Raw genomic sequence first — 14855 nt, forward strand, 5'->3', positions numbered from 1 at the left:
GGACAAGCTTTTTGACAATAATAGACCACCTTTTCATCTAAAGGAGCTCTCACTGTGGTCAAGATGAATAATTTTATTGAGATTTACGATTTAGGCTATTTTGACATCTGGCGATGTCAGACATGAGATTTTTGTGTGGTGGATTTGAAAAAAAACTGGAAACAGTAATCATATTCCACCTGCCTAAAAACAATAAACAATCCAAACATAAGTTTAACGGTTTCAGCTTCAGTTTAATGAATATCAATAACATATATTGCATCTATCAATTAATATTCTATTCTATTATTATCTACAATTCTAAAACTATTAAAATACACTACAAAAATATGCTGGCAGTTTTCATTAAAATAGAGAGATGTGGTCCCATCCCAGTTCAGTAGTGATATAAATGTATCTTACCATGGAAGTGCAACACAGATACACCTACATGAAACATATTATGTGACGTGACAACATAAATGAACATCAACAAAATTTAATGTGAGATATGGTCAAAAGTGATTTAACCACACAAAATTGACCATAATTATCTCAAAAGTTTCTGGTACTACATGAAACAAGTTTGCCCAATGAAGGACTCATCTTGTAACCGTCTCTCTGATGTGTTTCCTAGTTTAAAAATGTGCTCATTATACGCAGAAACATTGTACAAACAAAATGTCATTTTGAAACAATCGGGCAAGCATTTCATGGGTACAAGAAAATTGTGAAAATTAATGACCTATTTCAATTGGCCAATCAGGAATCCACATTAATATTTCCACATGCTATGCTACATTGACAAAATTATGTAACAAATTGAGTACCAGCCAACACTGACAGAAAGTCAGTGGTGCACTTGCATTTCAGTCAAAGGTAGCAATTATGAGTTCTCTAAAAGTCATTTAATTCTGACAAACTATTAAAATCCAATTCAATTGTAGAAAAGTTACAAGATAATTGATGATATAAAATTCATTATCAGAATACTATTTAAAAATACACTATTAATACTCTTCAACTAAGAGTACTTATCTCTAGAAGTCCTGTATCACACATCTCAATTTTCAATCAAAATTGGACATGTTTATTACCAGATGGTATGCCTTCCACAGAGGGTGATTTAAACAATACCTATAATCTGTTACATAAGAGTTTGTTGCCAGGGCTTCAAATGTAACTGTATTTTGCAAGTTCCATTGAATTCTATTGAAAAGAGGTTATTTTGAGACTGTCACAGAGATATACCACATTAGACAATACATCAAACAAACTTGACAGCTAAAACAATGTTTTATAACTATTTATGGATCAAGTTCATAGTGAAGTTACTGCTCGAGTAATGGCGCAAATTCAAAATTTGCCCACACAACCCATGAAGAAGGCCTGCTTGTTCTCACCATTCAGCTGGCCACTTATAGTTTTCGGCACTTTTCTTCAGCGGTCTGCCAAATTAGTGCTGTTTACAGTGTAAACACAGAAGTGGGGTTCTGATTGGCTAATTGAATTAGCATCATCATCACTTAAGCACCTCATTTGCCAAACAAACCGCATAGCGTCGTGTGAGCCTCTTATTTTTGCTTTTTTACGCGATCAACGGACCTTGCTGAAAACTATAGTTTGGCCAGCGGTTGTAGGGAAATGCTTAATTCACTATCTGACCCTTCCTCTTACATACACGGTTTACAGATTGCACTGGTTCAAAACATTTACTGATTTGCTGACCATTAGCAATAATTACCCCTGAGTGACCTCTACACAAAATGTACTTAAAATCAAGTAGCTACAGGAATGCAAACCATTCAGTATGACTTCAATAGGTCAAATCAACAGTGGCAATGCATGTGCATGTGAAAGCACATTTCTCTCTGCTCAATTTCTAAAAAACATTTTCTCACCATAACACAATGTTTTCAGCTGCCCGCTTAGCCTTGCCACCGATGATGTGCAGCTAGGGAGTCAAATCATGTCAACATCATCTTAACTACACTCCAGTCTTTATGACTATGCTTTGGTTTACCTCAAGTTTGGTGCGTATTTTGTGTTGCGGTGAATCATGGAGATTGTACACACACAACAGCGGTTTGTCAGCATAATCAAGAGGCCATCGCCAAAAAGGCCATCGCCAAAAAGGCATTGACGTCACTATTAAACTTAATGTGAACCCGAGTATAGTGACAAGTTTCTGAAATCTGCCCGACTATGGAGCTTGAGTGTTGGTTGCTGCAGAAAAATTTACAACTTAAAGAAGTTTAAAATTTACATCTCTGCACTGTACACTACCTAAATGAATTGTATTTTTTTACAATAATACTTTTCATGTTATCTAAATCTATATCTGTATCTAAATTTTACGTATTATATTAAAATGTTTAAAATAATAGTGATAATGTGTTAAATTGGGATATAATCATAAACAGTTAACTTCACTTCATTTTGTGCTTAAGACCGCCACCAATATCTCCAAGTTACAACAAATATTTCTACCTGACATTTCATATTAGTATACCATCCATAAACAAAAACAGCACACTATCTTCATCATGACATTATGCCATCCAGAAAATAGTTTTTAGGAAAAAAAGCAGTATAAGTATTCCCTATACTTTGCTTGCCATAAAGTACAAAAGATGATTCAGTCATTTTACATGAATGAATCAATCGTACGGGAATCAATTACAAATGCATGTGTAATGCAACCAATATTATACTTTGATCAGCTCGTAATCGGCGGGAATTGTTAGGCCTTTACCACTACACCGAAAAGGAGACCGATGTTAAAAGTGATATAGTTGGCCTGTATGGTCTATATTTTGCGTGTTAAGGAAAGTAGACAAAGTTTATGACATTAATGAATAACTTGTGATGCTTGTGGTGAAATGTCACAAGATAATTCTCCAAATAAGAGTAGAGACTAAAAGAATTGCTATGGAAAATCCACAGAGGTCAAAACTGGCTTTCATAAGTGAGAACAACAATATGGTGAACATTGAGTTATTATGCAGCATTATTCATTTTTGGTACAAATGATATTTCCTGACAACCACAAAATTCAATTTTACATTGGCATGGAATTATGACAAATAAGAAACAAAATACATATATGGTAAAGGGTGCCTTAATGATTAGTACAGTCTCCATGTTATTTTGAGGTTTGACTTCATGACCAAAATGGTCTTTTTTAACTTCCCCAACACAAGGTCCACTTTGCTGTTAATGTTGAATACTTGAATTTCAGTTTTGTTCTGATACCAAAATGTTGTTGAATGTTATGGTGCAGTACTAATCATTTTTTGTACACCCTCATTCTACGCAACTTACCAAATTTTTAACAAATTCATTAAAAAAAAATCAGCTTATGACCAACATTCATTATAACAATAATACACTAACATTCTGAATATTGATGATAAAAGCCTAAGGTCAGATTTCTTGAAGCTTGGCTAGTGGTCCGGATTCCTAAGCCATAGGCTAGCCCTGCCAATGTGGATCCATTTTATTGATTGATCTTTCAAGGTAATGTATGATGTAAAATTGTAAGCTCTGGTATATAGGAATGATTGGGCTTAAGCCTGATGGCTTAGGAAGCCTGTCCACTAGCCTTGCTTCTAGAAACTGGACCTAGAAAGTATCTGAATTGGTAACCTTCTCCTTTATGTACAAGAGGGACAGCATTTCTCTTTACCATTTTAAGAAAACAAGTACTCTAAATAAAATCTTTAAACAGCTCAGCTGCACAAACTTTGGTAGTAAAAAAGTTAAAATCTAAGAAAGAATTATGTAAATGTTACATATTATTTGCTACTTTCTCTTAAAAAATAATATTTTGATTTAAAAACCATGTTATGTACATTATTAGTAATACTATGTGTCCCTTCAGTTATACATATTTACTTTACATTTACTAGCCTATACACTAAACTATTTTTTAACAACTAATGTAAAATATTACATTAGGGGATACGTATACCTCTTCCAGATTTTAGGATTAGGGCAAAGGCTTGGATTAGTGGACGGATCAAGGTAAAAGATAACGCTAGTATTAAGGTTAGGGTTAGGATTATGGCATCCTCTATTCTAAATGTCTAATCCTCCACAGTTGGACTCTTTTCAAGCATGCACATTTCAAGTTATGAATGATGTAACTTGTCTCATGTTAGAACACTGACACAGTTCCATTAATAAACAAACAACATCACTCCAGGAATGTGTAGAAAATAACAAATTACATAATATCATATAGTTTGACCATGAATATCAGTGGTGACATTAATGTCCTCTATGTGTACCATTAATATTTTAGCATAATGCTTTAAGCAAAATATCCAATTCTCGATCATGAGAGCCAACTGAGTACGCACATATATTTTTGTCGATGTACTAAGCAAAGACAACACGCTTACGGAGTATGCACAGCTTTTGAGAATTGACCAATCACAGTATTAGGTTGTGTGATTGTGTTATTCCACTAAAAGTACACTGATGCAACAGCAGAAGGTATGTCCGCTCATGATCGAGAATTAGATAGTTTGCCCATTAGAATAATATGTGGCAAATTCATAGACATAAATTTCAATTGTAATAATACTTTGACCTCATGGATCAAGACAAATATGTAAACTGCAATGACAGAGTCATAGTTACCATTACATCAGTTCAAGCTTGATCTTGCACAAACACCAATATTCACAATATTTTAACAATATTTTATGCATCTGAAAAATATTTCATTTTCAAACCTCAATAAAATTTAACTTATCTACTTAATTATTGTTGATTAAATTATTACTGCTCATATCAATTAACATCTCAGCTGATGTTTCTTTAAACCATAAATATTTTGTCTTCCTCATGAGAGTATTGCAAAAATCACAAAAATTGAAAAATCAATTGCAAACTCTGTAACAAGTGAAATTGAAAATAAAATCTATCATAAAACATCAGAGAATAAAAAAAACAAAAAAAACAAAACAAATAAAGTAAATAGTGCCACTCTGCACACAAAGACAGCATTGACCAACTGTGACTTCATTCAGGTAATGATGACTGATAATGATAACAATTTGACACCAGCAACAACGATAATGCTACTGGTTTTCTCTCCAATCAGGGTAATTTTATTGTGACACTATGCTAAGGACATCTGACAATGATGATGCTGCCAGTTTTCTCTTCTCCATTCAGGGTCACTGATAGGTTCATCTGACAATGATCATGCTACTAGTTTTCTCCTCTCCATTCAGGGTCATTGTGCTGTGATACAAGGCTAGGTTCATCTGGAGTTGGTTCTTCTTTAGGTTCCTCTGCTGCAAAGTACAATAATTGCAGGTAAGGAAATGTGAACATTGATTGCACAAATAGTAAGAAACTTACACATACATACAATGGTGCAATTTGACACAGAAAATCACCTGCAACATCAAATGATTTTGATGTATTAATGTATATCTTAACTAATACATCAAAGTGGAGAAAGCAACACACAATTTTACTACACCTAGGCACAATAATAATCTTTTAATGTAATCATCAAATAGACTGAAGAATTTAAACCCGGCTGTTTGAATGTCATTAATGGAAGGAAAGTAGTATACCTCCATGCTGGTCCATTTTGATTAAAAAATTTTGTATACATACAGCACAATAAGTGGGCCTGTGTTGCATGCACAAACATTTGTAGTTTTGTGCTTTCTTAGAATTAATCATTACACTTTACACAGATCAGAAGATATCAATCATTTGATAAATTCCTTCCCATATCAAACCTCTTGCATAATCTCTTTCACTTTCCAAATGTGTTCATTTTGAAAATGGCTCTGCAAACTGCACCTCAAGACATTTGGGCTGCTTTTACTTCAAACATACTGTACCACTTCTAACATATCTACTTTCACAAAGTTTTTTAGTGAAACATTTCATGACACTTTGACACAACTCAAATTTGTTATTAGGTGCCATTTTTATTTATTACATGATCATAATACAAACTACCTACCCATGTCACCAAGATTAATCTTCTCCAACCTGTGAATGATGTCATCTAAGGTGTTGTCATCGTCTGCATAATGGCATCCAGTGTATGCTTCATTCTCACGACAATAATGGAGTAGCCTAAATCAAAAATTGAAACAACATGATAAATCATCAACTTACCATGTGTAGAAATTGCTACGATTAAATAAAAAAACAGCCTAGAAAAAACATATGCAGTATTATTTGTATTTTGCTTCCTCATGCATATGGCAATGATTTAAAGATGCACACAGGATCACTGAAGTGTTACATGGCCAAAATTGAGTTTTCATCACTAATGTCATCTTCAAACCGTATTTTATCTTGTCATTAATAGATTTTAAGAAATCTTAAAATTTGAACCATAAGAAAAGCTATTTTAAAGACCCTTTTTCATTAAAAATTCGTCAAAATGCAAAAGCAAATAAATTATTCTTTTCCCGCAATAGATCGCGTTCTCGTAACACGCACTGTGGCGCATAGCTAGCAAAGACGCGCACATGGTAAACTGGATGGGCGAGGTGATTGCTGATTGAGGCGTTGGAGTCGCCAATAGCGATCACTACCATATTTTATCGTATTGATCTCTTCCAAGGTAGGTAAAGCTTGCACCATTGCATTGCGAAACTGCGGGCCGACAGACCCCCACCGTCCCCGTCCCAGAATCAGTAGACCTACTCGATAAATTTCGCCCAAAAAAGTGCTGGTATAGTGGTATAAATTATAGTCTTTTTTATATATGAACATAATAGTGAATTTTTTGTTTGTTTTTGTTTTGTTTTTCAAGTTTCATTCTGAACTTGAAAAGATGAAATTTATCTGTAAGAAGTAGTTACCCGTAAGAAGCCCTGTAATGATGACGCAATCTGGTAGATACGATAGAAAACGTAGGCCCTAAATATTTTGCTAGTAGGCTAGACTTAGCCCGTATAGTACATCATTAGGCTTAGTATTTTATGTTTAAAAATATGTTTTATTTCATTCATTCATTCATTCATTCATTCATTCATTCATTCATTCATTTCATTGTTATTATTTGATTTACCAAGTTGGTGGACAAGAATATAGGCCTATTATATTTTATGCAGTCCCAGCCTTGGTTCGGGGGCCTCTGCGGTCGTTCAGTCTCGTCTTAATTTTGAAGACCATAAAAAATAGGCAAGCAGTTACTACCGGTAGGCCTATATTAGATACCTAAGGCCCTGAATAATGTTTCAAAGTGTTATATTAAAACACGGATTTAAGATTCGTTTTCAAAAGTTCCCTACTCCTGATTGACCATTAACGCAATGTCAAAAACGTTGACAGTTCAATACATCATATCGACCTTAGGCATAGGCCTACACTCTATGTCAAAAATGTCGATATTTGAAATCGGCATAGTGAGCACGCGTTTATGAAAGCAATTTCATGAATGTTTTAATGCTAAATAATAATTTCAAACGAGAAATATAATTTCAAACGCAAATTTGTGCTTTTTTCATAACCCATTTTTAACTACATTTCCATTAGTAGGCCTATTAGGTCTAGACTGGTCTACCATATGCCATGATTGCGATAAAAGCTTTTGGTTTTACAACACTTTTTGCGAATGTTTTGGCCGAATGCCTTTTTATTTGCAATGTTTGTCTGGCTTTCAACTTTCACGTTTATAATGTTTTCTGCATACTTTAAAAGGTAAACTGCTTTAAAGCATTTTTCGTGAACGCTCTTTATAGCATGATGACTATAATACGGTAGACCTACTGCATAAACCACAATCTAATTTAAAGCCATAAGTGTTCCGTTTTCTACTTTTGAAATTCGGTTTTGTTAGGCTATATCAATTTCCGTGTTTTTCAGCTTTCTTGTGACCTCTCCGTGTTTTGCCCGTTTAACATATATATAGGCCTACTTTTTGTCCGTTTTACAAGAAGTTTATTCAAGACATATTACAACTTTTACCCCACTTTTTACACGTTTATTTGATTGAAAGACACACTTTTTTTGTTGTTGTATTTTATTCACTATTTATGCGGTACAAAATATTTTACAACTTTATTGTGGCTTTAGCCTATAATAGGCCTATGACTTTGTACGTGTTTGATATTCCGTAAAAAGTAAAAAAGTAAAAATAAAATATGATAACAACAAACAATTACCATAACAAGAACGGAATATTGAGTACTGCGACACATCAGAATCTTTTAAAATTTTACTTGAGATTCCTGTAGTGTAGGCCTAGCTATAACGGGCGTTAAAATGCCTATCTTTGGCGCGGACCGGCTGCTGTGGTGCCTCTCAAGCACCACTAAAAAGAAAAAGCAACGAGTAGTAACAACATCATGTTTGCGGTTCAGAAAAGGACAATGAACATAAAAATGCAATATTTGTCAACACCGATAAAAAAAAAAAAAAAAGAAAAAAAAAAAAAGAAAATCACCAAAAGCGATAAATTAAAAACATTGCATTTATAAAGCAAAATTATGAAAATTAGGACAAAACAGAAATCGCAATTATCATGATTATGTCTCAATTTATTCTTCATTTCATAAAACTTCCTGATTATCTGCTAAAATAATTGCTTGTCAGTTATTCTATGCTACTTTTAATGTTCTGATGTCCGCAAATTTTAATACAGAGCTGCAGAGCATGATCTTTTTTTATACGGAACAGAACAAAATAGTGCTTAAATAATCATGGTTTCATTCGTGGCAACACGGCCATGCACTGTGCAACTTATTCGCGTAACCTGTCTATCTGTCCGCGCCCTGTCGCTCCTCAAACGCCGACGCGACGCTGCGGGCTTGCCGGACGCTCTGCTGCACCATGGAAACAAGACTGCAGTAAATAAAATGGCGACTCCATGTGGATAAACATCTACCGAATGTGCACGGATAATTTTGTCATATTGTATATTTTACCTTCTAAATCACAAAAAAAATGCCAATCTGCTGCAGTTAGACGCCCCTTCTCATTTTCTAACTTGACCAAACATCACAAGTCACCGGATTATATATTTATGGAATAATCTTCAAAAATGGACCTAAAATCCGCTGTATTTTTCTAAATCGCTATTTTCAGCAAGTTCACTTTTGACCACTTTTAACCATTTTTGGTCCGCCATAGTGTCTAAATGAAGCATCACTGAGGTAAGTTTTTAAGTCAAACGTTCAGATATGGCCAAAATCTAGATAGTGTTTTTTCATTTTTTTAAACTAGGGCCTAGAACTTTTTTTATCACCCATGATTCAAAAATTTGAACACGGGTCACACGTTTTTACTGATTTTTTGCCTATATTTTAAAAACTAAGCAAAATTTCGAAAAAATAAAAAAACACTTTCTAGATTTATTTGCTAAATTAATAAAATTCATGTTTTACAGGGGTTTTTTTTCAAATAATTTTTTTATGGCGGACCAAAATTTTTGGTCAAAAAAGCCGTTTTTTTGGATTTTCTCGAAAATTGTACTTTTTGACCCAAAACTGACATTTTAAATGGACTTATGAGCTCATTTCCTTTCAAAAAATGTATAACTTTTATATACTTTACATAAATAGTTTTAGAGTTATGAGGTGAATAATAATGGATAATTAGTGATCCTGTGTGCCTCCTTAAGTGCATTTTCCAGAGATCCAAAACATTACAATTATATCATTTAAGACAAGGATGTAAGAATATGACGAAATATACTACTTACTGGTTCCAGTGTTCATCCTTACTAAGCATGTATGGGTTACCAATGACGACCAGTAGAGCCTTGGCACGAGTGATGGCAACATTAAACCTCTGAAAACAGAACAGACATTCCATTACTAAAATGAATGCTAGTACAGAGTTTAATTTTATAACCCTCAAAATAGTTTACTTTTAATTGTACTTTACATGTGTTATTTATAAAAACAGTTCTATTACCCCCACGACCCATTATTCAAAATCGCGCACTGTGATTTGTTGAAACGCGTCACATGACAGACCATTAATTAGCGATAAAGTGTCAAGGGCAACAAACTTTATGTTCTTCTATCATCACAGCGCACAGCACACCTGCTTATGTAGGGAAGAATGGAATGTCAGGGGTGTGTTATTGTATGTGCATACCTGCTTATAGGGGAGAATGGAATGTTAGGTTGTGTTATTGGAATGTGCATACGCTTTGGCTACGCATATGCGCTCCACCTTGAGGTAAACAACTTGAAATATTTGGGCAAAAAATTTGATATTTTCTATTTAAATCACACTATTTTGTGGTAATAGAATAGAAATAAAGGGTGCAGCATTATCCTTTACACGCAAATAATGTGTCCTCGGCAGTAAAGCGTTTAAATAATGGGTTCGGCTGCGCCTCACCCATTATTTACGTTTTACTGCCTCGACGCATTATTTTCGTAAAGGATCATGCATTACCCTTTATTTCTTAAATTATAGCTCATCACACAATTTTAGTACCACATTTACTAGTATCATGTTTTCACATTACACCCAAACTGTATTTGTGACCAGCTGCATCAAAACCCGGAACAAGTTGCCAGGCATGTTTTTCAAATAATGAAATGTCAAGAATGCAACTTGTTCCTGGTTTTGTCAGAACGGGTCACATTTGCATTTTTCTTTTGAATTGAAATTTACATATGTGACCAGCTCCGACAAAATCCGGAACAATTCGGCAGGCATGTTTTTGAGTTATATATAGGCCTTTAAAGGTGATATTCCCATAAAAAAATATCAAATTTTGGAATTCTTAATTTCATGGTATTTGACCTTGGGACTGAGTGGACTTTCAAATCCTTGAAAGTACGGATTAAACAGAAGATTATTTAATTAATAATTGAAAGTTGAACTATGATAATCCCTATTCAATCCTGTGTAAAGTAGGAAACTAATTAGCCCATTAACTCAGGACAGCCGTTCTGAAATCACGAAATATCAAAAATGCGACTTGTTCCTGGTTTTGTCAGAACGAGTCACATATGTATATTTCTCATGTTCCATTGCCACAAAATGCTTCATCATAACCTATTCCATAAGAATTCAAGCTTTGAAATAATAGAACAGAAGGTACAGTGACCCAGCAGTACAGGTTTTCGCTCATGTTTGTAATGCGGCGGGATCTGACCCCAGTTGTGCCATTGTGTTGATTGTGTTGTAAATTTAGCCTCTTAGGCAAGGCCCTTAACCTCTATTCTCTTATTAATAATAGCATACCTTGGGGTTTCTGAGAAAGCCTAATTTGTAGTCCATATCTAGCTGCAGATGTTCTGGCTTGGTGCTACGTACAGTTGATACAATGATGATAAGTCTTTCTTGTCCCTGGAACTCTTCAACAGAACCAACCTTGATTTCAGTATGGTTGCGTCTCTTCAGAACCTGCTGGATCTTTTGTACCTGTAACATGAAACCATTGAAGTTAAAATAGACCCAACCCAAATTTATTCTATTTTTAATAGAAATAATTTTTAATACAATGCTTAATATTCATTACATTTGATGGGAATGATGTGTGTTTGATCCTTTCACTAATGGAAGTAAAATTATTTATATAAAAGATAAAATAATTAAGTAATCGACTGACCAACTTTTTTGACTGTATGTAGTTAGAATACAAAACATATTAAAAAAAATATATAGAATTGACCTTAATCTCCCATTTACGGTGTGTAGATTTGAAATGGAGTCCCATTTGAAATTCACCCTCCCGATGTGGAAGATTAAGGTCATGTCTTCCACAGGGGATGGAATATCCCATTACCTGTCTCCTGTATGGTGATATGATTCCTATGTCAGACTGCTTGATCTTCCTACCACCACGCTTCTCTCTCAAATCCTCAATGTATTCCACAACTACCTGCACTTCCTGCAGGTTGAAGAATGATGGACTCTGTCCTTCCCTTTCATCTCTACCCTCCACTCCATGGAATATGATAGGGAAACCCTGGAGGGAAATACAGGTGTTCATATTTGTTACATCATTTTGAATAGCATGCCACTACTACATGTATGTTCATTATTGTATTGTGTACCATGAAACTGCCTTCACTTGGGAGGAAATATTGAACAAAATCCTGTGCTTTTGAATCTAAACTTGTTACAAATCATTTGTGGCCATCGTGGAAGGTGCCTGTTGTGTACAGGTAGTACGATAAACATACAGTGTTTTGTACAGTGTATGATGCATTGTACCTTTGTTTTTAGTTGTTGCTGAGCTACATGCATGCCAAATGTTCCATGATGTGCAGAAATTAATTAAACGACCTATATATTTATAGTACAGATCATAATGCAATAATTATGTAATGTTTGCCCTCTGCAAAAATATACATATTAGCTGCTCCATAGGATAGATAACACTGCACGGTTTATCAAATCAAACTTTATTTCCAATTATGATATCAACAGATATGACCACAAAAAAGTTGATAGCAAAACAAACAACAAAGGAAGCAACCAAGTCAATAAAAAAAGATCCCTTTTACTATATGTGACACGATCTGGTCTATGGGGGCCAAAGGCGGCACATTTGAAACTGAGATAAAGGTAAAAATATGCAGTAAAAAACAATAAAAGACTTCATAACTTAAGAACCAAGTATACAAGACCATTGGTGTTTTCAGTGAATGATAGCCTATTGTGTGCATAATGCAACTCAATTTTCAAAAATGCCTCCTTTGGCCCCCATGGACCAGATTGTGTCACATAATATTACCTTTTTAATTCTAACTCTACTTATACCACAACATATTTCAACCTTGGTGTCTCTCCTTCAGAAGTTTGAGGCAGGCGACATATTGGGAATGCACCTCCGACCAAACCACCGTGAATGAGTTGAGGCTAACCAACAAGTAATTAGTACAGTAAATAAAACCAAAGCAACAACATCAACAATAACAAAACAAGCAAAAAAAACCAAACATACAAGATCAGTGCAAATGATTAATGCCTGAAAAATAACTAACCTTTCTTGGCAGGTGATCCCATGAGGTGAAGGTATTGCGTACCATCTCATTTGCATGTACCTGTAGCTCATTATCATAAAACATCTGATTGGGTAACTTAAGGATGGCAGGATGAGAACGGTAGTTACGTATCAGTTTGGTGAGTATCCTGGAATCATATATCTCTTTGCTCTCATCCGACTCCTTACGAGTGTACAATGGATTTTGTGTCATTAGACGTTCAAGGAGAGACAATTCTGCCAAAGTAAAACAAAGTTGGAAAATAACAAAATGTCATAGCATGAGCATGAGAATTTTGGTGGTTCATGATCGTCAGTGATCACGACTCAAGCAGAACAGTGAGGCAATGTACCCGATCGCATGGTCTTATTCAGTATAGATTAGCTGATCAAATCCAGGCCTCAGCAATGAGTAGCATTGCTGAGGACCAATTTAAGCAACAAGTGAACTAATGCTGTTAAGCAAAAACAATGGCGTGGTGCAGCCAGGCTAAGATAAATGATGGTATTACATGGGATATGCATTGAGGGATACCAAGGTTTCGGCCATTTTTGTGCACCATCAAATACTACTACAATAGCAAATTGACAATTATTATGGTTCCCATTCTCTAACCACATTGCATTAATTATCAATTGATAAATTACAGTGATTTATAGAATTTCAATGTGTTTACAATCAACTCATTCACACCCCAATTTAACCTTACCCAATCCGTGCTCTTTAGCCAGTGGTGAGCGTAGCACAGGTCCAAGTTGTTTGGGATCTCCAGCCAGCACAATTTGTCCTCCTTTCTTGTTCCTAGGATTGAGTAAGCTTCCAATAGATATGATGGCTTCTGGTTCTACAGCATGACCAGCTTCATCTAAAAAGATATGTGTGAAATGATCCCTGGGGAAATCCTTGGCTGATGCAATCCTGGGATGGGAAAACAGTTTGAATCAATGCAAGTGAAAACTTGATGATTAATCCAATTTTAACACATTTCAATTACAGAATCATGTCAGTTCACATCTCCATTTTTGTTTGTTTGTTTGTCGTTAGTTGTTCCCAGACGACTTTATTTGCATTTGATTCCCAGTCCATACTAGCTGTTTAAGATTTTCTCTGGGTTCTCCAGTTTGCCCTTACATCTAATACTGGGCTTTCTTCCCTGACTATATATTTATCTCCCCTATTGGTTGTAATCAAATTAAAGTATTGGAAAATAATGCATGGTCTGAGTAACCAATAAGCCAATCAATCCCAAGCACCCAATCCAACCTGTTTGTTTCTTGTTGGTGGTTTTATTTTTTTCTACAACACAAAAACAATTTTACTTCAAAAACTACTGTAGAACAAATAACCTTATATATACACATCAAATAAATTTTGATTGAGTGAGTTAACACAAAACAATTTTACTTCAAAAATTACATCTTCTTTCCTGTGCATACATTCGGGAACAAACCAAAAGTTTGATCGTTAGGAGGCTGACCCCCTCCCTCCCTGTAACGTAAGTATGAAATGTTAAAAATTTCAACCCGAAAGGTCAACTTTGACCAATATTTTTACTGCTTTTATACAACGGTAATCAGATTTTTTCCCTCCACCAACGAAAGGACCCTCGTTTATAGACATCAAACTTTGTTCCCTTTAGCACTGTCAAATCAGGGCACTGTTTCACAAAGCCTTACAATCTTTCTTACGATTAATTTACCACATGTAATCCCCTATTAAATTAAGTGCAAGATCCATCATAAGTCTTTGTGAAATAGCCCTCTGAATGTTCAAGTACTAGACAAGAAAAACTGCTAATCATACCAAAGTGATAAAATCCAACAAATTTTGAATTTTCATACATAAATTCAAGTAATGTAATCAAACAATATGGGTTGTATATTGGGTTGTATATTGGGATATTAATTTTGAGATTCACCCCAAATGGTT

General features: G+C 34.8%; 1 protein-coding gene across 1 annotated transcript in view; it reads right to left on the minus strand.

Annotated features, from left to right (window-relative positions):
- Positions 1-208: 208 nt before the first annotated feature.
- LOC140148659 (putative helicase MOV-10) overlaps positions 209-14855 on the minus strand; it is a 38999-nt gene continuing 24352 nt past the window's right edge. Inside the window, exons 15-21 of the mRNA XM_072170693.1 lie at positions 13636-13844; positions 12927-13162; positions 11723-11905; positions 11179-11358; positions 9674-9762; positions 5978-6093; positions 209-5288 (exon numbers count right to left, since the gene is read on the minus strand). Of these exons, the coding sequence (XP_072026794.1) occupies positions 5203-5288; positions 5978-6093; positions 9674-9762; positions 11179-11358; positions 11723-11905; positions 12927-13162; positions 13636-13844 (1099 nt within the window). The 3' untranslated portion in view covers positions 209-5202. The remainder of the gene's footprint in view (positions 5289-5977; positions 6094-9673; positions 9763-11178; positions 11359-11722; positions 11906-12926; positions 13163-13635; positions 13845-14855) is intronic.

The sequence above is a fragment of the Amphiura filiformis genome, chromosome 3, assembly GCF_039555335.1.
Source record: "Amphiura filiformis chromosome 3, Afil_fr2py, whole genome shotgun sequence".
In the NCBI taxonomy this organism is placed as follows: Eukaryota; Metazoa; Echinodermata; class Ophiuroidea; order Amphilepidida; family Amphiuridae; genus Amphiura; species Amphiura filiformis.